General features: G+C 68.0%; 4 protein-coding genes across 8 annotated transcripts; 3 read left to right on the top strand and 1 right to left on the bottom strand.

Annotated features, from left to right (window-relative positions):
* The first annotated feature begins 95 nt into the window (after positions 1 to 95).
* Positions 96 to 4,951, top strand: REEP6 (receptor accessory protein 6). 2 transcript variants are annotated; one of them, XM_075077036.1, is made up of 6 exons: positions 96 to 274; positions 2,962 to 3,055; positions 3,330 to 3,468; positions 3,778 to 3,946; positions 4,198 to 4,265; positions 4,721 to 4,951. In XM_075077036.1, exons 1-6 carry the CDS (start codon positions 160 to 162, stop codon positions 4,736 to 4,738), a joined length of 603 nt encoding a protein of 200 aa, XP_074933137.1. In that variant the 5' UTR covers positions 96 to 159; the 3' UTR covers positions 4,739 to 4,951. The 2 variants fall into 2 exon arrangements, with proteins under 2 accessions (XP_074933137.1, XP_074933136.1); XM_075077035.1 differs by lacking the exon at positions 4,198 to 4,265 and having other exon boundaries at positions 99 to 274.
* A 135-nt stretch (positions 4,952 to 5,086) lies between these two features.
* On the top strand, positions 5,087 to 7,176 carry CWH19orf25 (chromosome W C19orf25 homolog). 4 transcript variants are annotated; one of them, XM_075076934.1, is made up of 3 exons: positions 5,087 to 5,152; positions 5,755 to 5,929; positions 6,011 to 7,176. In XM_075076934.1, the coding sequence occupies exons 2-3, from the start codon at positions 5,782 to 5,784 to the stop codon at positions 6,202 to 6,204; spliced, it is 342 nt and encodes a 113-aa protein (XP_074933035.1). In that variant the 5' UTR covers positions 5,087 to 5,152; positions 5,755 to 5,781; the 3' UTR covers positions 6,205 to 7,176. The 4 variants fall into 4 exon arrangements, with proteins under 4 accessions (XP_074933035.1, XP_074933037.1, XP_074933036.1 ...); XM_075076936.1 differs by lacking the exon at positions 5,087 to 5,152 and adding an exon at positions 5,224 to 5,330; XM_075076935.1 differs by lacking the exon at positions 5,087 to 5,152 and adding an exon at positions 5,224 to 5,288.
* Positions 7,177 to 7,451: 275 nt separating this feature from the next.
* Positions 7,452 to 10,562, top strand: LOC142049325 (granzyme M-like). Its single transcript, XM_075076932.1, has 6 exons — positions 7,452 to 7,611; positions 7,798 to 7,960; positions 8,070 to 8,214; positions 8,532 to 8,789; positions 8,994 to 9,209; positions 10,234 to 10,562. Exons 1-6 carry the CDS (start codon positions 7,545 to 7,547, stop codon positions 10,252 to 10,254), a joined length of 870 nt encoding a protein of 289 aa, XP_074933033.1. The 5' UTR covers positions 7,452 to 7,544; the 3' UTR covers positions 10,255 to 10,562.
* Positions 9,193 to 26,088, bottom strand: APC2 (APC regulator of Wnt signaling pathway 2). Its single transcript, XM_075076931.1, has 15 exons — positions 26,023 to 26,088; positions 21,401 to 21,559; positions 21,192 to 21,282; positions 20,951 to 21,119; positions 20,748 to 20,856; positions 20,535 to 20,648; positions 20,191 to 20,268; positions 18,217 to 18,309; positions 17,740 to 18,124; positions 17,518 to 17,613; positions 17,228 to 17,367; positions 17,059 to 17,136; positions 16,851 to 16,967; positions 16,554 to 16,768; positions 9,193 to 16,468 (listed from the first exon to the last, which is right to left on the bottom strand). Exons 2-15 carry the CDS (start codon positions 21,539 to 21,541, stop codon positions 11,014 to 11,016), a joined length of 7,281 nt encoding a protein of 2,426 aa, XP_074933032.1. The 5' UTR covers positions 21,542 to 21,559; positions 26,023 to 26,088; the 3' UTR covers positions 9,193 to 11,013.
* Positions 26,089 to 27,660: the final 1,572 nt, after the last annotated feature.

Below are 27,660 nucleotides of genomic sequence, written 5' to 3' on the forward strand. Positions count from 1 at the left end.
CCCCTGCATTGGCCCCGCCCCGCCCGGCCATGGCCCCGCCCCGCCCGGTCCGGCGCGTCCCGCATTGGCCCCGCCCCGCCGCCTCATTGGCCCGGGGCGGCGGGGGGCGGGAGGTGGGGGGCCGGTACCGGTGCCGGTGGCGGTGCCGCGGCCGCAGCCATGGGCACGGTGCCGCAGCGCATGCAGAGCCTCCTCGATCGCCCCGGGCCGCTCGGTGACGTGCTGGGTCGCCTGGAAGCTCGCACCGGCGTCCGGCGGCTCTACCTGGCCACAGGTGCGACCGGGCCCCCCGGACCCCTCCTCCCGGTCCCCCCGGTCCCCCTTTCCTGGCAGCCCCTCACTGCGCCTCTGGGCTCTGCGGGGGGGGGGGGGCACACGGGCAGGGCCCCCCCGGGCCCCCCCAGTTTGGGGCCGCTGGGTGCGCTCACAGAGCAAGGGCCATGCCGTGATGGGGGCCGGGGGCTGCCTGGGGCGGGGGGCGGCCGCGCCGGCCATCCTTGCCTTCGGCAGGCTTGAAATCCCACCCCGACCTGAGGGGAGGCGCACCCCGAAACCTCCGGGGGCTGCATGTCGAAGGCCTTGCCAGACCCTCAAGACCCCCCTGAGAAGCCTGGCCCTGATGGAGGAGGGTCCCCACTCCCTGAGGGGCGAGCCCCCAAATGGCACCGGGTCAGGCCGGGTGTTAGGGACAGGAGTGCCCGTGTCAGCCATCCCCTTCGTCCCGCGGGACTCTCCTCCCCACCGGCGGGAGGGCAGAGGTCTGGCCGTTACCCAGATCCTGTTTGCTCATTAATGAGAAACCAGCCGGCGTCTCCCCGGGGAGCGTCTTCCTGGCGTGACGTGAGCCCCCGCTGCGGCTCTGACCCTCGGCCCCATGCCTCTTGCTGCCCATCTGCATTCTCCGATTCCATATTTTATCTAAAAACCTCCCAGGAGGGGCTCAGGGTTTCCCAGTTACCCGCGTCCTGCTGGGCGCTGGCCCTGCCTTTCGCCTCCTGGTGCCATTTCCTGGTCCTTCACCCGCTGCGGGTCTCGTTTTCCTGCTCGGAGGAGAAAGAGGTGTCCGTGAGCGGGCTGTGTGTGGATGCGGTGCGTGGCGGGCGGGCGTCTGCCAAGCAGGACGGTCCTGGGGTCATGCTCGGGTGTGATGGACTTTTGGGGGTAGGGGAAGAGCGGAGGCACCGAAGAGCGATGGTCCCGTGTTCTTGCTCCCTGTCCTGGAACAGAGAAGCTGCTGCTAAACTAAAAATGCCTGATTTCTCCCTCCCCCGGCTCTGGAGCAATTCCTAATTTGTGTTTGAACCCAGCAGGGTCGGTTCTGGATATCTGGAGCTGGTAGCGACTCACAGGCTGCAGTTTGGAGCCCATCTTGCCTGGCCTCTGGGCAGCACAGCCGGGTCAGCCATGCGATGGCTTTGGCTGGGTAAAAATCCTCCTGGAGGAGGCCGGTGTCCCCCCTCCCAAGGCATGGGGCCGGCCGGGCTGGCCATCATGCCGGCTGCTCGCCCTCCTTGCCAGGACAGGCACCGTGGGATGGCTCCGGCTGCCCCCCTCAGCCCCTCTTCTTTGGAAATGAAGGCTCGCCCGTGTTTTTTTGCCGTTACATAAATTTCTCTGGGCTAAACTTAACCTGTGAAATCTCTTCTGAGCCTCTTGGGGGAAAATGAAACCCAGCACTGCCTGGGCCTGCCTGTTAGTTTTCCTTGAAGGGAAGTTTGTGATTGCTCCAAAGCCACGCTGCTCCTACCGCCTCCCGGGAACGACCGAAGCCCCGTTCGTGCCCGGAGCTGCGGTTGCCCCATGCCGGGGGCCAGAGCGAGGCGCAGAAATGCTGCAGTGAGCAGAGCAGGGATAATCCATCCTCCGAGCCCCAGCAAGGACTTTCCTCTAATTCACCAGCACAGGCAGGTTAAGTCCTGGCTTTCCTGCCCGCTGCGGAGCAAGGAGCTTACGTTGATGGAGGAGCTTGTACGCAGGGCAGGGGAGACGCTGCTGGAATGTGACAGTAAATGCCCTTGAGTCCAGCTCTGCATGTCCTGGGGCTGCTTTCCTGCCCTCTGCCCCTTCGGGGTCTGTGTTCTGGCTGCCTCGGGCAGGCTGGGAGGGAGCTGCTGGGTGCCAGCACCTCCCCGACCTCTGAGCCTGCGTGTGAGCAAGGGCTTTTCGCTGTGGCTGTGGTTTCAGCAGCTTCCTGCGTCCACCGGCTCTCCCAGCTCCGCTGCTCCAGCCTCCTGCAAGTGTCCGAGGGCTGGGCAGGCTCCAAACGACCAAAGCCGTGGCTTACATTTAATTTTAACGATGTAATTTAATAACAGAGAAGGGGGATTGGATTGCCGGTTCTCAGGGGGCTGAGTCCTTAGCAAACAGTGGCTGCTCAGCACAAGCACGGGCAGGGAATGTGTACAGGGAGCAGAAAGGAGACGCAGGCTCCGCGTGCAAGGCTTGTCTTTGAGCAGTCGTTATCAAAACACCAAGCGGCTCCAAGCCCTGTGTGCGGAGTGGAAGCTCAGTCCCTTAACTTTGGACTGTAGGTGTGAGTTAAAGCCTCCGCTTCCGACGTCTCTGAGGCCTTGGCCAGGGTCCAGGCTGGCAACGGGTCAAAAGCACGGTGTGTTTGTTGTGGTAAAGTCCCTTCCAGGCCGGGGAGGGGACAAATGGTGACGGCACCAGATTGCAGCATGCACACCCTCCCGGGGACGAGCAAGCTCCACGGTGGACTCTGCCACGTGCCGTGGCTCAGCACGGTGCTGCGAGCAGCCTGTTGAGCACCTCAGCGGTCTGGTGTGTGAAGGGTTGTACTGGAATTAATTGGGGGCGGTCGTTACTCCCAACTGGAGGGTCCCAGCATGTGCCTCTTCTCACTACTGGGAGGATAAACATGCTCAGCGGACTGAGCCAGGGTCTCTCCTTGCCATCTCGGGGACGGCAGGTATGTGACCGTGCTCTCTGTCCCCCCGGCAGGTTCTGTGGCGTTCCTGGGGCTGTACCTCGTGTTCGGCTATGGCGCCTCGCTGCTCTGCAACCTCATCGGCTTCGCCTACCCCGCATACGTCTCGTAAGTACCGGAGTCCCCACCTAGCCTCCCTGCAGCATCTGGAGAGCGTGCCCTGCCCTTAGCTGAGGGCCTCCCTGGTAAATGAACAGGTGGTTATGGTCGGGAGGCTCTTGAGACCTTCCTGAAAACACTGGGGCCTGGCACGGTCCCAGCTTGGGGCAGCAGCACCTGGTAGGCAGGTTTGCTCCAGGGTTTGGAGGACTTGGGAGGGAGGTGCCTCCCCTCCCCAGCAGCAGGGCTGTGGCAGCAGTGCCCTTCCCCTCTCCTGCCACAGCATCAAAGCCATTGAGAGCTCCAGCAAGGAGGACGACACCGTGTGGCTGACGTACTGGGTGGTGTACGGCGTCTTCAGCGTAGCTGAGTTCTTCTCCGACACCTTCCTCTACTGGTTCCCGTTCTACTACGCTGGGAAGGTAATGGCTTTGCTGGGGGCTGCCGGTGCCAGAGTCCTCTCGCCCGATGGCTGAACTTGGAGGAACCAGGCGTGGTGGGCTCTGCCCCGATAGCAGGGCAGTGGCCGTGGTGGGTCTGCCATGGAGCTCCCCGCAGTCAGCTGAGGTCCTGGTACCTCCAGCGAGCTCCAGCCTTGGGAAGCTGCCAGGCTGGGGGGACTGGAGCCGCTCAGCTGCTGCCCCATCACTGCCCTCCTTGGGGGCCGCGTCGCTCAGCCCCTGCCTGCCCTGTAATCTTCCAGCTGTGGAACAGCTCTCTCCTCCCCGCAGTGCCTGTTCCTGGTGTGGTGCATGGCCCCCGTGTCCTGGAACGGGTCGCAGGTGCTCTACCAGAACGTCATCCGACCCTGCTTCCTCAGGCACCACGCGACCGTGGACAACGTGCTGGGCAACCTCAGCACCAAAGCCCTGGATATGGCCTCCAACATTACCCAAGAAGGTAACGTGGGTCCCCTGGTCCCCGCTGTCCTGCTCCCTTGTCCGGGGCAGGTGGTTTTCCCTGAGCGTGGCCTGGCTCCGCCGGGACACAGGCAACTCTCATTTTAAGTACCAGCAAGCGGCCGCCTCTCCGTGACAGCGGGGTCCGCGACAGCCACAGCCCCATCCCGCGGTGGCAGGAGCTGAGCGGGGGGCGTTCGCTCTTCCCCCACTCTGTAACTCTCTCTCTTCTCATTGCGCCCCGTGGTCCAGTCCTGCAGACTCTGGTCAGCAGCAGAGCCCGGCTGACGGCCGAGGTGGCACCGCAGCTCAGCTTGTCCGTATGTAAGAGCCGCGGTTCCCGCTGCCGCTGAAGGGAGAAGGGGCCGTTCCGTGTGAATCGCCCCGCCGCAACCACCGGCTCCTTCGGACGGCTGCGGCCGCGTTGGCCAAACCCAGCTCCCGCTCTTGCGGGCGCCGGCGTGGCTCGCGCGCAACCATCCCTTTCTCCCTTGGCGTGCGTAGAAAAGGCGCTTTCCCTCTTGCTTCTCCGTAGCCAGACCCCCGCGTCCTCCCTCGGCCGCGCCGTCTCTGCCTGTGCCAAGCTGGGGCTCCCGCGCAAAGCCCCCCCACTGCCTGGGGAGGGCAGGAGCTGGCTGCCAGCCCTGTGCTGCAGCGGGCGAGGGAGGGAACAGGATGGTGGCCTGTGGCCAGGATGGGCTTATCCTGCAGGCCACCGGCTGGGTGGCCGCTGGTGCAGGGATGGGCCCTAACACCGTCACCGTGTCTCCCACAGCCTCCAAAGCATCCCTGAACCTGGCGCAGGATGCGGCGAAGAGCAAGTGAGAGGGGTCCCCAGTACTGGGACCCTGACCCTGGGCCTGGGTCGGGTCCCACTTAGGCTGAGCCTGGGCCTGGGTCTAGGCCTGAGTGCTACTTGCCTGGGCCCAGCCAAGCAGCGACCAGACCCAGGCCCCACTGCTGTTACCCCAATAAACCCCCGGGGGGACCCCCGGTGCTCCTCAAACCGCCTCTCCCGTGTGTTCGCTAAGGGGGGCGTGACACCACGCGGCTCCTTTAAGAGCGGGGGTGGGCGGTACCTTTAAGAGAGTGGGCGGGGCCCGGGGAGGGGCGGAGCGCGCCGGGATGACGTATGTTCGGGGGCGTGGCGGAAGTGAGGTGGCGGGAAGGGGTGTTGGCGCTACGGTGGCCGGGAGGAGGGCGGCGGGTGAGGAGTGTGGCTGGGCCGGGGTGTCGGGCCGGGGTGTCCGTCCGTCCGTCCGTCCGTCCGTCCGTCCGTCCGTCCGTCCGTCCGTCCGTCCGTCCGTCCGTCCGTCGCAACGGGCGGCGGAGTGGGTCCGTCGGTCCGTCTGTCCGTCCGGGGGGCCGATCTGTCTGTCCTGTGGGTGCGTGTCTCTGTCTGTCTCGGCGGGAGAAGGGGGGCTCTGTCTGTCTGTCCTGGGGCGGGGAGGGCTCTCTGTGTCTGTCCCAGGGGCGGGGTGGTGGTGGGGTCTGTCTGTCTGGGGTAGGCAGCAAGGGGGGAGGTCGGTCGGTCTGTTGGTCTAACAGGCAACGAGAGGGCTGCTGTCTGTCCTGGGGCAGTGAGGAGGTCGCTCTGTCTGTCTAGAAGGGCAGGAGGGGGGAAGTCGGTCTGTCCGGGGCGGGGCGGGGCGGGGGGGCCGTCAGCAGAAGGGGTCTGTCTGTCTGTCCAGGGTGGGCAGTGAGGGAGGTAGGTCTGTGTGTCTGTCCGAAGGGCAGTGCGGGGCGGGGGTCTGTCTGTCTGTCAGCCGGGTCAGGGGCAGCACAGCCCCTCACCCTGCCCCGCCCCAGCCCCCCACGCACGAGGCCCCCCCTACGATGAGCTCCAAGGCCAAGCGGGTGCTGCCCACCCGCCCGGAGCCCCCCACCGCGGAGCAGGTCCTGGCCGACATGCGGGGCACCCACCCCGCTGACCCCGTCTTCCTCCCCCCCGCAGAGCCCCGTCGGGACCGCGGCCCCTCCCCAGGTGAGTCCCGGGTTGGGGAGAGCGAGGTGGGGGGGGGCTCTGCCAGCCCCCGCTGAGCCCCCCGGCTCTGCCCCCCGCCAGGCTCCCCCGGCCCCGCCAGGCAGGAGGCCGCTGAGGAGCGGGATCGGCTGTACCGGCAGAGCCGCTCCTACGTGGAGATGAACCAGCGGCTGCAGGAATCCCTGGAGCGGCTGCGGGAGCGGCGTGAGGAGCTGCGGCGAGCGGGAGCGGCACTGGAGCGCGACGTCTCGGAAATGAAGCAGAAAGCGTTCTGAGGCCGGCAGCCTCGGCCCGGGCGGTGTCGGCGCTCGGGACTCCTCTCCGCGGGCACCCCCCGGGCAGCGGCTGGCGCCTCGGGACGCACCGCGGGTGCGGTTTCACCTGCCCAAATCGGGGCTTAGAACCGGTTTGATTTATGGGAGGATCTGGCGTTACTGCGGTTTGCCGGCACCGCGCCGGTGTGCGAGCAGGCAGGGGCCGTGCCGCCTCGGCAGCCCGACCTTTCCCCAGGGAGCGGCAGGACCTGCTGCCCGCACCGGGGAGGGGCCGTTGGGGCACGGCAGCAGGTTTCCAGCGCGGGAGGAAAGGCTCGAACCCTGCGTTTGGTCCTTGGTGTCCGTGAACGCGATACCCTCGGCCCCGGTGGGTGGCATGTCATCCGCGCCCTCACGCCACCGCTTCACCTATGACTTTTCCATCTGGTACTGCCCTAAGGATGACCACATCGCCTCCCGCATCGCCGAGCGCTTGAAGAAAGAGGGTTTTCAGGGCTACGCAGAGCACCAGGACCAAGTGGCCGGGTCTTCTGTGGTCCCGACCGTCATCGAAGCCATCGAGGCCAGCCGGGTGGCCATCCTCCTCCTCTCCACCAAGTCCCTGGGTGACCCGTGGTGCCAGCGCGTTTCCCAGTGGAACCTACTCCACACCTTCCGCTGCCATGGGACCAAGCTGATCCCCGTGTACGTGGGCGTGAAGAAAGCCGAGGTGCCTGCCTTCCTGCAGCACCTCGTCGAGCTAGACTACGAGACCGAGTTCTTCTTCGACAGGCTCGTGGGCAGCCTGCGAACGGCCCGCTCGGCTGCGACCAAAGCCAGCCGTGCCCCGTCCTCCAAAGCGAAGAGCTGAGGGACCGTGGGTGGCTGGGGTTTGGTTTTGCAGCCTGTTTCGGGGCCGGGGCTCGTGGCCCCACAGCGAGGGTGGTGGGAGCGGAGTTACCCTGTACTTCTAATAAAGGTGGTGGGAACGGGGCTGCTCGGCGCTGAGGTTTGTCACAAATCACATTAAAAAACCTTCTCGGAGAACTGAAGATGCGACTTTCTGTCTGCACACCTCCGCGTCGTGTGCTGAGCGGGGAGTGCGATCAAAGCGCCGACGTGTCCGTGGGTGACTTTCCACCCCTCACAGGCGTTTTTCTCTGTCCCGTGGTTGCCTCTTCCCCTTCCTGCCCCCCTTAGCGGGGCGTCCCTGCCCCGCTGCCGCCCCGCACCGCTTCCACACGTGACCCGGGACCTCCTCTGCCCCTGCGCTGGCTCGACGTGGAGCCGCGGCAGCATCGCATTGCCTCCGTGGAGGGACGAGGAGCAGGCGGGCGCTGCCACCCCACAGCAGGTGAAGGATGGTGGCGAGGGGCGCCCTGGGGCGTCTGCTGCTGCTGCTGCTGACCCTCCCTTCGGCCGGGCTGGGTGAGCGCCAGGGCGGTGGGTTGGGGGCGGCCAGCGGGGTCTTGGCATTGCTGGTGGGGGGCCAGCTTGCAGGGATGGGTTTGCTGGATGCAATGCAGGGGACAGGGGGTGCTGGGGAGCCCCAGCCTTTCCCCCTTGGAGGGGCAGCCAACCGGCGGCAGCGGGACTGGGCCAGGCTCTCCCCAGCAGCCCAGGGCTCGCGCCAGTCATTGGTCATCGGGGGACGCGAGGCCAAACCCCACTCCAGACCCTACATGGTGTCCATCCAGCGCTGGGGGGCTCACGTGTGCGGGGGAGCGCTGCTGCGCAAGCAGTGGGTGCTGACGGCCGCCCACTGCCTCTGTGAGAGGTGAGTCCGGAGTGGCCGCGTCCTGCCCGGCGCAGGGACGCTGGTCTTGGCGGGGCTCCACGTGGCTGGCATCAGGCTGCTGCCGACACCGGTTCCTGCTGCGGGGCAGGACGACTGCCGGCAGGACAGTGGTGGTGGGGCTGCACAGCCTGAAGGATCGCAGGGCAGACACGCAGACCTTCCCGATCCGGTCAGTCTGTCCCCACCCCGGCTATAACAAGAAGACCATGGAAAATGACCTTCTCCTGCTCCAGGTGGGGCTTGCGCCGGCCGTGGGGAAGGGTTTGCCGCGGGCTGGAGGAGTGTGACCGTTGGTGATGCCAGGAAGCGCTGCCAGGGAGGGGGCCAAGTGGGTTCACGCTGCACCGGTGCAGCTGGGCTGAGGGGCTGGGTGACACTTCCTCTTCTCACCTCGGAGCGTTTTCACAGCTCGGTGACATCTCCCTGCTCCCACGGGCGCTGCACCTGCTCGGGGCTCCCCGTCGGCTGCCTGCCTGCAGCGGCGGGGTGCTTCCTGCCAGCCCTCGGCTGTGGTGGGGGTCTGACACTGCCCACACCACCCTCCCCACAGCTGAAGGGGACGGTGAAGCTGAGCAAGACACGGAAGCTCATCGGGCTGCTGCGGCGGGAGCCGGCGGACGGGGCGGCGTGCAGCCTGGCGGGCTGGGGCATCAGCAAGCGCAACGGGAGCGTCTCAACCACGCTGCAGGAGCTGGAGGTCACGGTGCTGAACAGATGGATGTGCAACAACAGCCGCTTCTGGAACGGCGAGATCAGCCCCACCATGATCTGCTTCCGGGGACGCCACAGGGACTCGGGACCCGCTAAGGTGAGGAGCTGGGGCGGGGGCAAAGGGCTTTGCAAGGGGACCAAGCGGCTGCAAAGCTCTGTCCCCACACTGAGCCGCCGTTCCCGTGGTGGGGGCACTCTGGGAAGATGCTCACCCCAAGCAGAGAGGCAAGATGCCCCCCTGGCCATGATGGGGTCCTTGGCCCCCAGTCGGGGTCCGCTCCCCACTGTTACCTCCACTCAGGGTGACTCCGGGGGCCCCTTGGTGTGCGGGAAGCGGGCAGAGGTGGCTGGCGTGCTGTCCTTCTCCAGCCCGACCTTCACGGACCCTTTGAAGCCACCAGTCGCCACCTCGGCCGTGAAGCACAAGAAATGGATCTGGAAAACGATGTTGTTGGGCTGCAGCTCCCCCCAGCCCAGGCACGTGGGACAGACAGACCACCCCTTCCTATTTACACAGGTTGGCTTTTAATTCTTAATACTGTCCAGAGTCCCGGTAAAATAACATCCTTAGTACATACATACAGCGATGGGGGAAGCAGGGCACCGCGAAACCCGGCGGGATTGTCCGTAGAGGAGGGCTGAAGCCGATGGGCGCGCATGGAGCAGAGGTGGGCGAGAGTGGGGCTGGGCGGTGGGGCTTGAACCCGGGGCCGCAGCCGAGCGTGTGGGGCGATGCTGGCCCTCCCGGCACATCCTCCTCTCGGTTATGGCACTCGGCAGTGGGGATGCCTGCTGCCCTTGGGGACTTTGCCCCCTTTTCTTCAGCTCCAGCCCCGGGTCCCGCTGTGCTCGCTGCAGCCTCCCAGCCGCCGCCGGAGCAGAGGTGTCCAGCGGGCACCGGGGCATGCGCATCCCCGTGACCCCGGTGCACGTCCCTGGGGACCCCATGCATGTCCCCTGGCCTCAGTGCATACCCCTGTGGCCCCACGGCCCCGGTGCAACTCCCCAGAGCCCCTCACTACGTCCCCACGGCCCCGTGGGTGTCCCTGCATCCCCTGCACATGTCCCCATAGCCCCGTGTCTGTCCCTGCAGCACCCCAATGACGCTGGCATGTGGGGGGCTCATAGGCCACCCCATCCAAAGCGGGCAGTGAGTGGTAGGGTGGGAGGATCAGGAGGCACCCAGGGGGTTGGGGAGCACCCGGATCGGGGGGTCCCTCTGCAGCCCATCCTGCTCCCCAGGGCCGAGGATCTTCCTGCACACCCCCACCTCAGCACATGGGGCTGACTGGCAGCAGAAGTGGGGGCGTCCCCCGTGTTTTGGGGCTGGAAGCCCCCATGCTCATGGGCGTAATCCAGTCCTGGATGGATTCGTGTCCACAGCATGCGGGGATGTGCTGGGATCCTGGCTGTGAGCCGGCGCAGGGCTCTGCCACGCCAGGGCGGGGGGCTGGGGGGCTGCAGAGCAGGGTGAGGGGCCCCAGACCCTTCCCCAGGGGTTGGGCACCCTGGTGCCAGCTCAGCACCCCATCCCCTCCCAGAGCAGCTCCCCAGCCCCGTGACATGACCCTGCGAGCAGCCCCCTGTGACGAGCCCGTCAGGACCACAGCCACCCACCAGCGAGCCCCTGCCCAGCTCCTCCCGTGCCTTTTCCACCCGACGCCGCCTTGAACCAGCGGAGGTGCCACGGCTGCAGGGTACCCGTTAGCAATCAGCCGGGCAGCTTCGTTAGGAGCCTCCAGCAGCACGAAGTGGGGGTCCCAGCCCCCTCTCCCCATGGCCACGCACTCTCCTCCCACAAAGCTTCTCCCTGCCTTGATCCACCCGTGCGTTCTCTCCCCTCGTTAATAAATGAGCTGTGATTGCTGGCAGGGCCGGCTCTCGGTGCTGAGACGAGCTGTAGCATGCAGCGGAGACCTGGCGTGGGGGTGTGGTGTGCCATCTGCCCTGCGTGCAGGATCAGGCCCTGGTTCAGCCTCTGCCCGAGGCGGGGGAGCGGCACGGGGGACGTGAGGACACGGCCTCTGCTCACCTTGTCCTGGGGTGTCCCTCAGCAGGAGGTGGCCACCGAGATGCATCTCGGTTTGGGGCATCAGCCCCAGCGCCCAGTGGGTCCCCCCCAGCTCTGCCCAGTCCTTGGCACTGGGAACTGCGGTGCTCCGGTACAGCAAGACCCCAGCCAGGACAGGCAGCGGGTTGGGGTGACTCGCTGGTCCCCAGCTGTCCTGCGTCGCCATGCCCCCCCAGCACAGTCCTGGCCAGCTCCTATGGGGCAGGGGGTGTCACGGGACCCTCGCCGGGGCTTCACCCGCGGCAGATGCTCAAGCCTGGATTTTCTCCACCGCCTTGTCGGCCACCGCCGTCACCACCATGGGGCTGGGGACGTAGTTGAAGGGGGTGACGCGGGCGGCTCTGCTCGGGGAGCCGTGCCGGCTGGCAGGGAAGGTCCCGGCCGGCGCCTCGTGGCCGAAGGAGATGGGCAGGGTGGCCTTGGCGGGGGCCAGGGCTTCGCCATCGCAGGCGGCGCGGGTGTGCGGGGGCCCCTCGCGGGTCTCCAGCGTGGGAGAGGTGCTGGAGTTGGTCTTGGTGGTGGAGAAGTCCTCGGTCTGCACCACGGCGTCGCTGGTCTTCCTGGGGCCGGGCGTGCCGGGGCGCTCCTCCTCACCAGCGTCCGCCAGTGGCAGGGCGGAGGAGGGCAGCGTGCTCTTGAGGATGTGGGGGATGTCTTCGTCCCGAATCCTCCGCCATGTGCCCTTCATCATCACCACCGGTGGCTTCGCCTGCTGCCCACCGGGTGCTGCCTCGGTCTGCCGCCGCCGTGCCGAAGCCTCGGAGCGGGCGGAGAGGACGGAGGAAGGGCTGCCCGTCCTCCGTGCCACGCTGATGTTGGGCGAGGATGAATACCTCTTGAAGGGCTCGGGCGTGGGGATGCTGGTCTTCACCGGCAGCCGGGACGGGCTCTCAGAGCTGGTCCTCCGTGGCGGCTTGGCACCGGCGGGGGCTTTGCTGCCAGGCTGGGCCCTGGGGATGAGGGGCCGTGGGCTGGGGGCGGCTGGCTTGGCCGCCTTGAGCTCCTCACAGCGGGAGGAGCAGAGGAAGACGGCCGGGAGGGCGGTGCGGCTGCGCTGCGGGGAGGCACGGCGAGGCAGTGAGGCCGTCGGCTGCGCCGGGGAGAGCTCGGCGCGGTGCCGCAGCAGCAGGCTGGAGGATTCCTTGATGAAGGTGAGCTGGCGAAGGAAGCCGGAACGGTCCGAGTCGCTCCCGCTGGAACGGGCCGATGACATCCGCACCAGGTTGAGCCGGCTGCCCCCCGGCCTGCCGCCCTGCGCCTTGCCAGCATCCGCCTGCTCCTCCAGCACCGGCATCGTCCCCCGCCCCGGCAGCACCTTCCTGCTGGGCTTCTGCATGAAAGGGATGCGGACGGGCGACTTCTGCGTCTTGGACTGCTTGGGGGCCGGGGACTTGGGGGCTGGCGCTCTGGCTGGGGGTCCCGGCGGGGAGGGTGAGCCGCCTGCCTTGCCCGCAGCCGGGGGACCCTGCTTGGCGAGCTGGGAGGGCGACGGTAGCTTCTTGGGTGCGTGCTGGGAGGGGGTGGAGGTGCGGGAGGAGCCTGAGGAGGGGGGTCCCTTGCCAATGCGGGCAGGTGGTGTCGTGCTCCTCTTGGGCAGCGCCAGGTCCCCAGTTTCGGGGGGCTTGCCCAGCCGGTGCAGGCTCCGTGAGCGCTGCTGGCTCAGGGAGAGGTTCTTGGCCGGCGGCACCTCGGGCTTCGCCACGGAGCTTTTCTTCGGGGTGGCCCGCGGGCTGGGGGCGTCCTTGGCCAGGCTGGGCATGTAGATGACGGTCCTGCCACGGAAGACCACGGGCAGGTTGGGCACCGGCTTGGTGGGCGCTGGGCTCTGCTCTGTCCTGGCGCTTCGGCGGCTGGTGGGACGGGTGCCCGGTGCGTCCTTCCTCTCTGGGCGGCTCTTGCTGTGCTCCCTCCTCGCCACATCCCGGCCAGCCACGCTGCCCGTCCGCTTCTTCTCCTGCCTGCCCAGGGAGAGCTGCAGGGTGGACCCAACCGAGAGCCCCGACATGAAGGAGAGGATGGAGTCAGACTCGGAGGAAGGCTCCCGCGAGAGGGAGGCAGCAGCCTGGTGCAGCCAGGTGACAATGGAGTTGGCACCTTCCTGGATGGCTTGCCACTCCACGCTGTCCAGGTCTGATCCCCGGTCAGAGCCGCCATCCTCGGCGGGATGATGCCTCGCCTCCGCCTTCCGATCCCTCCCGCCAGCACCCAGCGGCTTCTGCTTGCGCTCCACCATCCTCCGGCGAGCCGAGGGCCGCCGGCGCTTGGGCATGGCTGAGCCAATGCACTTCTGCAGCAGGTCATCCTCCGAGTTGAGGCTGGGGGAGCTGGGGGAGCCCTCCTGTGCCTGCCCCATCGCTGTGGCTGTCTGCGGCCGGGGGGCTTTGCCGCAGGGCTGGCCCCGCTCCTCACCGTCAGAGAGGTTGGCATCGCTCAGGGAGCTCATGGAGGAGCTGAGGGAGTAGCACGGCGGCGTCTCATCAGCAATGAGGTTGTTCCGTGGTTTCGCCTTCGCCGGCCGGGGACTGGGCTCAGGCTCCCTCCGGGGAACGGAGCCACCCAAGCGCTCCTTCTTGGGTGCCCGGCTGGGCTGAGCTCTGCTGCCAGACACCTCCCTGCCCACCTCGGGCAGCTCGTCCGAGTCCTGCTCGTAGAAGCAGTAGACGGCTTCCTCCGTCGGCGTGGTGTGGCACAGCGACTGGAAGGCTACCCCATCCTCCTGGGGAGCATCCTTCTTCCCGGGGGAACCACTGGCCCTCCCCACCTCCAGCTCCAGGCTGCGTCCGCTCTTCGGGGGGGGCTGGACCCGCTTCCCCTCCCCGCCTTGGCCGCGGCTCGACCCCACTTTCCCTTTGCAGGCTGAGCTCAGCCGGGCAGGCGCCGAGCTGCTGGAGGCGGCTCTCCTGGCCTGGAGGGTGCCGGCGCTGCCCGCCTCGTGCTGTCCCTCGGGCAGGACCGCTGCCGGGCGCCCCGTCCCCGGGCCGCGGGGATGCGGAGCCTCCTCAGCAGCCGGATAGCGCAGGGTCTCATCGCTCAGTGAGGCGGCGCTGGAGAAGTTGACAGGGGTCCCATCGGCCGAGTCGGTGAAGGAGTCGTCATCCTTGAAGAGGTCGCGGGCGGTGGCACGCAGGTGCTTGGGGACGCCGGTGTGTGCGTGGGCTGGCACCAGCATGTAGACAGGGACGTGCACAGGCTTCTTCGTCTGGGGGTGCAGGACCTGGCCGGAGAGCAGGGACGTCTTCACCTTGCGGAAGCGGGAGGGCATGGCAGAGCTGATGCACTCCTTCAGGATCTCGATGTCATCGTCGTCGGGGGGCTCGGGGCGGTCGGCCCGCCGGCGGCCCTCCAGGTACCGCTCCTCCCGCCGCTCCTCCCGTTTCTCGTGAGCCGCAAAATTCAGGCTGTTCTTCTCCGGGAATGTGGGCATCAGCTTGAGCTCCACGTCCTTCTGCACATAGTGCTCATGGAGGGGCAGGGCGCTCAGGCTGGAGGCGCAGGAGAAGTTCTCGTTGGGTTTCTCCACCGTGAAGTAGACCATGGAGTCCAGGTCCTGGGGCAGCTGGAAGCGTTCCTTGAAGTCAGTGATCTCCATGAACTTCTTGACGTTGTTCTCCCACTGGATGTTGAACTGGCTGGTCTCCTTCTCAGGTTGGCAGCCCAGCTCGAAGAGGGGCGTCTTGCTGCGGCTGGGCGGCATGGTCTGCCCAGGGCTGTCCGGCAGCTCGCTGGGGCTGATGGTGCCACTGATCATCTCGCTGCAAGGGTCGCTCTGGATGGAGCTGGCGATGGAGGGGCTCTCGAAGCTGCCCAGGGAGCTGACAGAGCTGCAGCGGCTCATCACCAGCGGCGTCTCCTGGATGTAGTTCTCCGAGGAGCTTGAGGGCGTGAGGTCATCCTGACGTGATGGTGATGACTCCCGCAGGAAGACCTTGTCGCGCTTTGGGAGGGGGATGGTGATGGGCTGGGAAATCCTCACCGGCGTGGCTGGACCCAGATCCGCCACCTTCTCCTTCTCGTGCCTCCCCTCCTCACCTTCCCCATCCCCTTCCTCCATTTCCAGGATCTCCAGGGAGGAATCACTGTCCAGGTCGTTCTCGCTGTGGCTCTGCCCATCCAGCACGTTGTCAGCTGAGGAGAGGGAGGAGAGGGAGCTGCACCGGGAGAAGCAGATTGGGGTGTCCTCCACTGAGTATTTCTGCACTGATTCTTGCTCTGTCGTGGCTGGTGGCTGGGCAGGCAGCTTCTCTGGGATCTTGCTCAAGGACTCGGCCGTCTGCAGCAGCGCAGGGGGGAGCCAGGCTTGCTTTCTGCCCAGGAGGGAGGGGTGGTGGCCAGCACCGGTGGCCACGCCGCTCTTGGCCAGGCTCTCAAGCAGAGGGACGTGCTGGTAGGATGGAGAGAGTTTGATGGTGCGGACCTGGGGGTCGGGGGAGAGCTTGCTGCCTGCCTCCTTCTTCCACTCGGGCTCCTTGTCCAGTGCCTTGGGGCTGGGGAAAGTCACCGTCTTCTTGGCCCGTTCCGGCAGGTCTCGCTGCTCCGGCTTCTCCGGCTCAGACGTGTCTCTACCCTTGAGCGTGGGGGGTTCAGCCCGCTCCGGCTTGCTGCCCAGGATGCTCTTGAGGTCAAGCCGGCTCGGCCGCTTCTGGTACCGCTGCAGCTCATCCCGGTAGTCAAGGAAGGTGGCCCTGGTGCAGGGCTTCATGTGCTCCTTGGTGCAGTAGCCGTCGCTGGTGCTGCCGCTGTTGAGGCTGTCGTTGGACAGGCTGGTGTAGGCGGTCTTGAGCCGCAGCAGCGTGTGCGCCCGGCTCAGGCTCTCCCGCTTGGCGAAGCCGCCGGCGTCCGAGAGGCGGCACGGCGAGCAGGACTGGGCACGTGCCTCGTGCACCTCCTCGGGGCCGTACTGCCAGTCCAGGCAGTGGTCCTCCGAGCTGAGGCTGAAGCTGTCATCCGAGGACGTGTGCATGGTGGAGATGTCCTCCACCAGCTTGTCAATCTTGGCCACCGTGCTGGAGATCTTGTTGGCCAACTTCTCGGCAGCCAGCGAGACGTCGTCCTCCAGCAGCGGTGGCTTCTTGGGCTCAGCTGGTTTGCCACTGCCATCCTTCTCCGGCTCTGGGCATCGCCTCTGTGCCAGCGCCCGGGGCAGCGCCTGCCCCTGGAGGAAGGAGGAGTTGAGGAACATGGAGAGGACGGAGGCGCTGGCCGTTTCCACGCCGGTGGAGACATTGGGCACCTCGTCATCATCAAAGCAGCCGGAGTCGGAGGCATAGTCCTTCACCAGGCTCTCCATGTGCCGTGTCGGCTTCTTGGCGCTCTGGCTCTTCAGGCTCTGCTTCTCCATGGTGTCGAAGGTCTCAGCCAAGTGCTTGGCATCCAGCTCAGCCTCCAGCGCCTTCTGCTTGCGCATGTAGAGCGAGGGCATGCAGGAGCCCGGCGAGACGACGGCGGCGTCCTTGTACTTGGGGGGCCGGTTGGTGAGGAGGTTGCGGAGAGCGGCCGCGCTGCCCATGGCGATCATCTTGTGCTTGGAGTGGATGAGGTTGCGCAGCATGCTGACCGCCCCCAGGTCCCAGAGCAGCTCCTGGTCGCGGGGGCTGCGGGCGGACAGGTTCCAGAGGGTGCCGCAGGCGTTGCTGACAATGGTGAGGCTGTGCGAGCGCAGGTGCTGCAGCAGCGTCTGCAGGCAGTTGTGGTCCCGGAGCACCTGCCTGTGGGACAGGGGAGACCCCCGGCTGTCAGCACAGTCCCTGAGCCCCCTCCCCAGCACTGCCCCCACTCTGCGGAGACCCTCACCTGTAGTCCTCCCGCGTGGCGATGAGGCTGGAGACGTTCCGGAGGATGCCGCCACCGCTCTCGATGATGGCCAGCGAGTTGCTCTGGCACTTGTAGGTGAGGGTGCTCACCAGGAAGCCCAGGGCTCCCTCCACCCCGCAGATGGCGGCTTTGTTCTCCGTGCTGTGCGCCGACAGGTTCCACAGCGCGCTCAGGACGCTCTTCAGTGTGGACTCCTGTCCCGGGGGACACACCCCCCCCTCCGTCAGCCGCCGTCCGACCGCCCCGGTGCCCGCTCCCGCCCGCGCCGGTGCTCACCTTGCCGGCGTGCAGCGCACACCGCGTCAGCCCGGTGACGCTGCCCACCTCCCGCAGCACCTTCTTGCTGTTGATGTCAGCTCGCCAGGAGAGGTTCCTCAGGATGCTGGAGACCACCTGGGAGAGCAGAGCGGGGCGGCTGGGTGCGGGGACCATCCTCCTGCCCGTCCCCCTCCCCGGGGGAGCCCCCCTCGCCACCAGCACCCACCTGGTGAAGCTCCTCGCTGTCGGAGCCCAGCTGAGCCACGATGGCCTCCATGCAGCCCCGGCGGGAGCACAGCGTTGCCTGCGAGGAGGATGAGGGTGGTGAGGGCAATGCTGCAGCCCCCCGGCCCCACTCCCCACCCTGCAGCTCCCCCCGCAAGACTCCCCCCGACCTTGTTGACCACGTCGCCAAAGGTGAGGTTGGTGAGGGCCATCCCCGCGTAGCGCCGCAGCGCCAGGTTCAGGGGGTCACTTGTCATCTTGTGCATCTCGTAGTCCACCTGCAGCAGCTCGGCCACCGCCTGCAGCCCACCTGTGGGACGGGGCAGGGGGTGACTTGGGCAAGAGGTTTTCCCCCCACACACCCCCCCAGCACTGCTGTGGTACCAGGGAGGAGGGTGGGCAGGGATGGCTGTGATGCAAAAGTGATGGAGTCCCCTCCCCACGCCCACCCCGTGCTCACCCAGCTCGTTCATGGCCCGCCGGTACTCCTCGTCGAAGGAGAGCTTCATGATGGCGCAGGTGGCCTGGCAGATCTGGGGCTCGATGGGCACCGGCGCTGCAGAGAGACGGGGGGGGTCAGCCCCGGGGTCTGGCACTGACGGCTCCCCCCCATCACCTGCTGCCGCTGGCACACACGGGTGCTCACAGCCACGTGCATCCCGCACCCCACTTGCCCCCGTACCCGCGCTGTCCTCGGGGCCTCGGCCCCCGTCCCTGCTCTGCATCTGCAGCCAGTCCCAGCAAGTCTCCGAGTAGGAGCGGATCTGCTCCAGCACGTGCAGCACCCGCATCTCCTTCTTGGCCTGGCCCTCATCGGGCTGGGAGAACACGATGTTGTGGAGGGCGGCGTTGGCACGCATGCGGGCGTCCTTGGCGCCGGCGGGGCTCTCGGGGGGCCCCGGCTCGCCGTCCGAGTCGTGCAGGATCTGGATGAGCAGGGGCAGGCAGCCCGACTTGCGCATGGCCAGGCAGCTCTCCTGCGAGCTGGACATGGCCAGCAGCGTGCGGGACATGTCATCCTTGTCCCGCGTGGCCAGCATGGACAGGAGCCAGAAGACCACCTCCACCTGCGGGAGGGGGACTTGGGGTTAAACACGGCCACCCCCCCGCCCTCGCCGTGCTCCCCACCCCGGCCGACTCTGGCGCGGCTGCCCCTCACCTTGCTGCTGCCCAGACTGCTGCCCCCCTCCTCGGGGTGGGTCGGGGGATCCAGGCTGCCATCCCCCTCCATGCCTGGCACCTTCCCGCAGAGCTGCAGAGGAGGGGGGGGCAGATGGGGACAGGTTGCAACGTGACACCCTCACCCCCCCGCCCATCCCCTCCCCGCTTTTCAGGAACCCACTGGTGCCATTAAATTCGGCAGCGTTTCCCAGTCATTGCAATTGTTGCTTTCGTCAGTGCCAGGGTTATATTTTAAGCTGGAGCTGGGGATGATTGGGGTGGGGGGAGGCTGCCACGGCAGCAGGCTCAGGGAAGGAAGAGCGTGGGTGAGGCGAGTGGGGTGGGCGGCGTGGAGTGTGCCGGGGCTGAGCCTGCGACGCTGCTTGTGTGGGCTGGCGAAGGAGGGGCTGTGTGGGACACTGGGCTGGCTGGGGCAACGGAGGGGCTGGGGGTGATGGAGGGGCTGGGTGCGATGGAGGGGCCGTGGGTGATGGAGGGACTGGGTGCGATGGAGGGGCCGTGGGTGATGGAGGGACTGGGGGTGATGGACGGGCTGGGGGTGATGGAGGGGCCGTGGGTGATGGAGGGACTGGGGGTGATGGACGGGCTGGGGGTGATGGAGGGGCTGGGGGCGATGGAGGGACTGGGGGTGATGGAGGGGCTGGGGGCGATGGAGGGGCTGGGGGTGATGGAAGGGCTGGGGGTGATGGAGGGACTGGGGGTGATGGAGGGACTGGGGGCGATGGAGGGACTGGGGGTGATGGAGGGGCTGGGGGTGATGGAGGGACTGGGGGTGATGGAGGGACTGGGGGTGATGGAGGGGCTGGGGGCGATGGAGGGGCTGGGGGTGATGGACGGGCTGGGGGCGATGGAGGGACTGGGGGTGATGGAGGGACTGGGGGTGATGGGGGACTGGGGGCGATGGAGGGACTGGGGGTGATGGACGGGCTGGGGGTGATGGAGGGGCTGGGGGCGATGGAGGGACTGGGGGTGATGGATGGGCTGGGGGTGATGGACGGGCTGGGAGCGATGGAGGGGCTGGGGGTGATGGAGGGGCTGGGGGCGATGGAGGGACTGGGGGCGATGGAGGGGCTGGGGGTGATGGAGGGGCTGGGGGCGATGGAGGGGCTGGGGGTGATGGACGGGCTGGGGGCGATGGTGGGGCTGGGGGTGATGGAGGAGCTGGGGGCGATGGAGGGACTGGGGGCGATGGAGGGGCTGGGGGTGATGGAGGGGCTGGGGTTGATGGAGGGGCCATGGGGGCCATGGGTGATGAAAGGGCTGGGGGTGATGGAGGGGCTGGGGTGATGGAGGGGCTGGGGGCGATGGAGGGGCTGGGGGTGATGGAGGGGCTGGGGGTGATGGAGGGGCTGGGGTGATGGAGGGGCTGGGGGCGATGGACGGGCTGGGGGTGATGGAGGGGCTGGGGGCGATGGAGGGGCTGGGGGCGATGGAGAGGCTGGGGGTGATGGAGGGGCTGGGGGTGATGGAGGGACTGGGGTGATGGAGGGGCTGGGGGCGATGGATGGGCTGGGGGTGATGGAGGGGCTGGGGGCGATGGAGGGGCTGGGGGCGATGGAGGGGCCGTGGGTGATGGAGGGGCTGGGGGCGATTGAGCAGCTGGGCGTGATGGAGGGGCCAGAGACAATGGCGGGGCCATGGCGATGGCAGATGCCCACCCTGGCGGCTCCGGCAGCCGGCAGATGCTGCCGGAGCCACCGTGCCCACCCGCTGCGCGCCATGGCCTACTTCTCGTCTCCATGGCAACTGCCCATTTTCACGGTGCCCGAGCCACACAAAGCCCTGGCTGTGCTGCGCTGGCAGGCGATGGGGACAGGACGGGGACAGTGGCGGGGGGGCTGTGCCTGGCCCCCTCCTCCACCCTCCCCAGGCTCTTCTGCCCCATGGGGACAAGGGACAGACCCCAGCGATGGCCCCTTGCCCCCGCTGGGCTCAGCCCCATCCCCACTACCTGCGGCTCTGGCTGCTGCACCTTGTCCTGTGCCTCCATGAGCTCTTTGTCGATCTGCTCCAGCCGGGATGCACGGATCTGTGGGGGCAGAGCGGGTGTCAGCAAGGGCTGGGACCCCCCCCCTGCTTCTGAGACCCCCCCAGCACCCCCAGAGCCAGGGGTGAGGGTGCGCAGAGGTGATGCGAGAGTGCAGAGAGTTGGGTGCAAAGAACTGGTGCGAGGGTGCACCGGGCTGGGTGCGAGGGTGCAGGATGGCAGGATGGAGTGGGAAGGCAGCTGGAGCCCCCCCAGGCACAGGGTGGGGGCAGCGAGGAGGGGAAGGGACGGCTCCCGCCCGCCCTGACCTGCGCCCGCTGCACCATCTCGTCCGCCGTCCCGAAGCGCTCCTCCATCAGCGAGCGGATGTGCTGGGCCTCGAACTCCAGCTGCTGCCGGATGAGATCCATCTGCATGGAGAACTGGGGGGGGGTGTGGGCAGAGGAGGGGGACAGCATGAGGGGGATGGGGTCCTGCCTGTGCCCCAGGGCTTGGGGGGGTGCTGGGAAGCCCCCACTCACTGTCTCCACGTGGGGCAGCTCGTCCAGGCGCGTGGCCAGGCTCTGCAGCTGGGTGTAGTACCACACCTTCTCCTTCTCCTCCTTCTCGATCTCGCCCAGCAAGAAGCACCTGGGGAGGGGGGGGAGCGTCAGCGAGGGCCCCCCAGCCCCCCCCTTGCCCCATTCCTCCCCCCTTAGTCCCGCTCATCCCCCCCAGCCATCACCTCTCCCGGTCGAGCTCTTCCAGCAGCCGGAGGGTGGCTCTGCCCAGGTCCCCGGCGCCATCCCGGTGGGGCGCGGGTGGCGGTGGGCTGTCCTCGGCGCTGCGGCCGCCTCCAGCCACCTCCGGCGGGAACTTGAGGTTGTAGAGGCTGGTGATGTCCATCTGCAGGGCTGGGGGACGGGGGCAGCAGCATAAGGGTGGGCTTAGAGGGACTCTCCTCCCCACCCTGCCTGGGCACCCACCTTTCAGCTGGTCCAGGACCTCCGTCTGCCCTGAGGACACCATGACCCGCGCCTCCTGCTCCAGCTTGCCCTGGAGGTGCTTCAGGACCTCCTAAAACAGGGATGGAGCGGTCAGCGTTGCCGGGGGACGCAGTGGGGAGCCTCTGTGTGCCCTTCCCTGCAGCCCCAGCACCGGGTCCGTGTGCCCCCCTCCCTGGGCTTGTCCTCACTTTCATGTCCGAGGTCTCATTCTCCAGCTTGGAGAGGTGGTTGGAGTTGTCCTCCAGCTCCCGCCGGAGGTGGCTGTTCTCCTTCTTCAGCGCCTCCACCTGCCGCACCAGCTGGTCGTACGAGGCGATGGAGCCGGACATCTTCACCTCCTCCAGCACCTGCGGAGGGTGGGGAGTGGGCAGCACCCCAGGGTGCTCCCTGCAACCTGCCCCACAGCACCCTCACTGCCCCTCAGCACCCCATCACCTGCCCAGGAACACAGCACAGCCCGGGGGACCCCCACCACCCGCACCCCCCACCATGGAGGGGGCAGAGTGCCCCAGCAAGAGCTGGTGGCCCCCCGAAAGCCTCTCAGAAGGGGGGTCCCCAGCACAGGGTGGGTGTTTGGCCCTGGCCCCCCACAGGCAGGTAGCCCCGGCCCCTCCAGCTCCCTGCCAGCCCCCCACCAGCCCCTGCCTGATTTCCATCCTCCGCAGCAGCTCAGCCCTCCGCTCCCTTCCCCCTTTGTCTAGCTTTTGTCTTCTCCTTCTCTGAACTAGCTGCCGCTTCGCTCCCTCCCGCAGCAGGGCCAGCCGGCCCCCACCCGGCAGCGCCCCCCAGCCCCGCTTTGCCCCCTCCAACACCCCCAAACCCCCTGTCCCCCCCCAGCCAGCCCCAGCCCCCCCAAACCTCCTCCTTGCTGCAGCAGCCGCCCCTCGCACCTGCCGGGGGGGGCACACACGGCACCAGCACACACGGTCATGGGGGGGGGCGGACAGGGACGGGGACCCCCTCGTCACCACCCCAGTGGGTCAGGCTGGCAGCCAAGAGCGCAATGACCCCACGCTGCCTTCGTCAGCGCCACGTGTGTGCACGAGTGTGCGTGTGCGTGCAATGGGTGTGCACGGTGGGGGGGGGAGTCTCCTTCTCCCCCCACCCCACTGCACCCCCCTGCTCATCCCTCCCTGCGTCCCCCGCAGCGCTAGGCAGGATGGGGCCCGTCCCCTGCTGCAGCGGGGTCAGGGACAGCGGCTGCCCGTGGCGGTGGCAGAGATCGATCCCCCGGCGCTGCCAGTGTCCCTGCCCACCCAAACCTGCCCCGTGGCGGCTCCCGAACACCCAGGGATCCCTCTGCCTCCGTGAGACCTTTGGGGGAGCTTCAGCACCCACCCCCAGCACAGAGGCCCCACCAGGCAGCGGTTGGACCCAGCACCCTCCCCAAGGCCCCACCAACATCCTTCCCAGCCCTGGAGCCATCCCGGCCCCCAGCCCAAACTGCTCCCTTGTCCTTGCACCCCACACTGGCTGGGGGGCCCCCACCCGGGGGTGTGTCTCCCCCTCCCCACCACCCAGCTCTTCCCCCGCCAGGGCCAGCCATGCACGGAGAAGACAAAGACACCCACGGGGCAAACCGCCCCCCCCCCCCGTGACCACTGCCCAGGCGGCAAATAGACCCCCAGGAGAGAAATAACCCCCGGGAGGGCTGTGCGGGGGGTGAGGGTGGGGGAGCAAGGAGTGGGGGGCAGCGGAAGGACGGGGGGGTGGGGATGAGGGATGCAGGATCAGGACACAGGCTGCAGAGCAGGGTGGACAATGAGGGATGCGGGAGGGGGGATGGCTGAGGGCTGCAGGGTGAGGGATGCAGGATGAGGGATGAAGGATGCGGGCTCAGCACGGCCTCCCGTTGCTACGGCGACAGCGGATGGGGCAGCGCAGGCGGGTCCCCGGCCCTTCCCGAGCACCCACCAGACGGGGGTGGGGTGGGGGTCAGCACTGCGGGACACAGTGGGGTGAGGGTGAAAGCTGGAGGCTTCTGGCCCCCCCCCAGGGAAATACATCCCCACCCCACCCCTTCCCTGGTACCCCAAACCTCTCCGTGCCGACCAAACTGCTCGGAGTCAGGACTCTCGCCCTCCCTGGCTCAGCTGGGGGTGGGTGCTGCTTGCCCACAGGGTGCCCCCGCCCTGCGCCATGCCGGGGTGCTCCGGCCGCCCTCCCCACAGTGCTGTGTCATGCTGCAGCAGGTCGGGACAGGCTGGGACATGTGGCTGCTGGACGCCCCAGGCGGGACATGGCACCAGCCCCATTGCACAGTGGGGAAACTGAGACACAAAGCTGTTCCCCCCGCCTCCGCCCTGGGAACCCCATCCCCACAGCTCTGCGCCGACAGCTTTGGTTCGGGGGCGGGGGGCATGCTGCTGGGGCAGGCAGTGGCTGGAAGAGCCTGGGGGCTGCTGCAGCCCCTCAGTGGGGTGATGGACGGCCTGTGGGACCCCCTCCAGCTCCAGGGGGGACTCTCAGTGCAGCCACAGGGTTGGGGCACCCCAAACCACCAGCTCCCTACCAGCCTTGCCCCAGCTCCTGCCCTGGCAGGGGGAGCCTGGGGGGGGCCGGGGGTTTATGGGGGGCAGTCTGAGCTCTGGACCCCCGGTGCCGGGCAGGGACAGGCAAGCACAGCAGCCGCAGCAGCGCTGGGGATCTGCAGCCTTCGGGGAGGGGCTGGCGTGGCGGCACCTGCATTTGCGAAGCGTCTAGACACAACAGGGAAAGGGGGGGTCGGGGCTGCAGGAACAAGGGGGGGCCAGGGCTGCAGCCATGCTCCTGCAGCCCATGCTCCAGCACCGTGACGGTCACTGTCCCACGGAACCCGGTGTGCCTCCGCGGGCTGCCGGTGGCTCTGGGGTGCGGGGCTGGGTCCCAGGCAGGGCCCGTGGGCTGCCGTGGGCCCACCCTGGGGGGATGCGATGGCTCAGGGCTGTGGGCACCCGGCTCCTCCGACACCCAACAGCTGCCCACACACACACACTCAGGGCACCCTGAAGCTGGCTGCGGCCACTGGTGGCCTGAATCCATCTGGCAACGTCCTGGTGGGGCAAATGCTGCAGCAGCTCAGCGGGTGGAGAAGCAGCATCTGTGCTGCCCCTCGCAGCATGCTGCCCCCAGCACCCAGCCCTCACTGCGCTGCCTGCTGCCCTGCCCCGCGCCCGCCGACCCACCGCATCAGCCTTGCGCACCGCACCGCACCACACCGCACCCTGCCACAACGCACCGTGTCACCTCGGCCGGGGCTGCCTTGGCCTGGGCAGCGCAGGACAGGGCAGGGGGACCCCTGCACCCCATGCACCCCACAGCCCCCAGCTCCCTCCGTGGCAGCACTGGGGATGGGGACGAGGACCACGGTCAGGCCCAGCACTGCAGCATCAGCCGAGCGCAGCCGCCTCTGACAAAAGCCACATCTGAGCCCCCCGACCAGCTGCGGCTCCCCGAGTCCCCGGGGACATTAAACAAACAGCATGTTGTCGCCAGCCCCCGATGATCGACCCGGCCGCACACGGCAGCCCTGGGGACCCCCAACCACAGCAAACCCACCCCAGGGAGCACCAGGCCAGCCCTGCACACACAGCCCCCCCATGCACGGGCATATGTGTTGGCACACACAGGGACATATGTGGGGGCACACGCAGGGACACCAGCACATGGGACCTGCTCCACACCCAAGGGCAGCATCCGAGCCCCTGCAGCACCCACGTCCCTCCCACGCCCCTCCACAGCGGCTGCACCCACACACGTATGTTGCGTGCACACACATATGACGGCCTTTGGACAAATGCGGAGCCGGTGGGGCAAGGGCTGGGGTCTCCTGAGCCCCCAGCAGAGACACCCTCATGCAGGGACCCCCAGGGCCAGCCCCACACCCCAGCCCGTGGGGAAGGCGGCCATGGGAATGGGCACTGGGGCCGGAGGGCAGGAACGTGGCCAGCCCGTGCCCGGGGCAGCACCCACCTCCCACCCCACACCCGGTGGTGGCTGGGGACACCCCTGCCCGGGACACGGCACTGGGGCCCGGGGGATCCCCACCCCTGGGTGGGGTGGAGGTGCTGGTTTAGAGGCTGAGATTTTTGAAGGGCAGGTGGGGGGAGGGGTGGGGAGTGGGCTTGGGATGCGGACTTGGGGTGCAGGTTTGGGGCTTCAGCTCCGGGGCTCAGCCTCAGTCTCGGCGGGGGGGAGCGGTTTGGGCGAGGAGCATCGGGAGGGGCTCCGCAGAGACCCGGGCCCGCATTGCGGGGGGGGAGGGGGGATGCTGCTGCCACCCCAGTGGGGACCCCCCAGCCGCGGGTCCCGCTGCCCCCCATCGCCCTGCCCGCAGGATGGGATGGGGGTGGGATGGGGATGGGGACGGTCAGTGTTGCCCCCCCCGCCCGGGGGGGTCCCTGTGGAGCCCCGGCATTGTCCGGCCTTTGTCCCCGCAGCCGGGGATGCGGGACGCGGGGGCTAAATGCTGCCCGACCCCCCCCCCCTCCCCGGACCCCCCGATCACCCCCAGATCCCCCGATTCTCCCCCCAGATCCCCCGGGATGGAGCCGCGCCCGCCGCATGACGGCAGATTCCGCGCAGCCAGGGCCGGGGGGGACCCTCCGCCGCGGGGATGGGGTGGGGGGAGCAAAGCGGGGCCCCCCCGGACGCATCCAGCCCCCCCCGCCACCCGGCACCGCACCCCGATCCGCCCCCGCCGCCCCCCATCCCCGGCGGCTGCAGCGGCCGGAGCCGGCGGGACCCCCGGGGGGCGGCGGGGGGTGCTCGGGGGGTGCCGGGGGATGCCGGGGGTAGCCGGGGGGCGCCGGGGGGGCAGGTGCGGCCGTACCTCATCCCCGGCGGCGGCGGCGGCGGTGCGGAGCTGGGCGAGGAGCCGGCGCGGCCCCGAGCAGCCGCATCCCGCCCCCGCTCCCCCCCCGCGCTCCCGGCCGGGATCTTCCAGCGCCGCCGCCGCCGTCAGAGGGCGGCAGCCGGGGGCTCCCCGCACCCCCTCGGCTCCATCCAGCCCCCCGCCTCTTTTCCAGTGCCCCCCAAGTGCCGGGGTTCACAGGATTTGCCCCTTCCCCCCGTCCAAGGGCCAAATCTGCCCCCCCCCCCCGAGCCGGCTGGTGCTGGCAGCATTTCGGGGGGGTTCAGCCCTGGGGGCGGCCGCAGCTGCCCGGTGCGGGGCTGAGGCTGGCATCACCCCGGGACGAGCAGGACCCCCGGCCCACCAGCCCCCCCCCAGCGGAGCCCCCTCAGCCAGGAGCAGGGACACAAGCTGCAGCCAGGACCTGTGCTGTGCACCACGGCACCGCGCACGCTGAGCCCCCCAACACCCACCGCTCACCGAACCCTTCAGCCACCACACGCCGAGCCCCCCATCACCCACCGCTCGCTCAACCCACCATCGCCCACCTCCTGGCCGGGCTGTCCTGGCTCCCCTCGGAGCTCCCAGGGGTGCGGGGCTGGGCCGGGGGTGTGGGCAGGGCCCCGAGCCGGCCGGGTGACCCCAGCCCTGTCCCCCCACTGCCAGCAGAGCTGCACAAGGACTGTCAAGGTCATGTCGCTTGAACCCCACACCCGGTGATGGGGGACCTTCTGAAGGACACTCAGGTTGCCGTGGCGTCCCCTGGGAGGGGGCACAGGGCCGGGGTGCGTTTAGCCAAGCCCAGGGGCTGGCGATGGGCCCTGGGAGACCCCACAACACGCTTGGGGCCAGCAGCAGGGACGAGCCAAAAGCGCTCCCCCAAGCCGAGGCCTCTCGTCGGGCGAAGGTGCAGCTGGTCGGTGCTGGTGAAACTGGGATGAGACCACTGGTGCGCTCGGCACTGTCTGTGGCAGCGGGACGCCGTGTCCCATGTCGCTGCCCGCCCGAAGGCGCGAGGTTTTTCGAGCACGGCTTGTGCCGACACCCATCGCCGCGACGCTCGAGACGTGCTGGGGCAGGGCGGCGGCGTTGGTGCTGGCACGGGGTGGCGCAGGGAGCCCAGCCAGACGACCGGCATGCCAGGACCAGCATGGACGGTAACAACCGGCCCCTCCGCCACCTCCGGCAATGTCTTCGCAGAGCGCGGCAACAATGGGGCTCCGCACAGGGGATGGTGACGCCCAGAAAGGAGCCGGGGACACTGGGGACACTGGTGCTCCTACTCAGAATCCCAGAATCCCAGGTGGGACGGGACCTCATGGATCATCTAGTACAACCTTTCTGGGAAGAGCCCAGTCTAGATAAGATGGCCCAGCGCCCTGTCCAGACGGCTCTTGAAGGTGTCCAACGTGGCCGAGCCAACCCCTTCCCTGGGGAGATTATTCCAGTGGTGACTGTCCTCACTGTGAAAAATGTCCCTCTCGTGTCCAATCGGAATCTCCCCAAGAGCAACTTGTGTCCATCCCCCCTTGTCCTCTCCATGGGACTCCGTGTAAAAAGGGAGTCTCCGTCTCCTTTGTAGCTGCCCCTTAGGTACTGGTACGTGGTGATGAGATC

The sequence above is a fragment of the Phalacrocorax aristotelis genome, chromosome W (assembly GCF_949628215.1).
Source record: "Phalacrocorax aristotelis chromosome W, bGulAri2.1, whole genome shotgun sequence".
Lineage (NCBI taxonomy): Eukaryota > Metazoa > Chordata > Aves > Suliformes > Phalacrocoracidae > Phalacrocorax > Phalacrocorax aristotelis.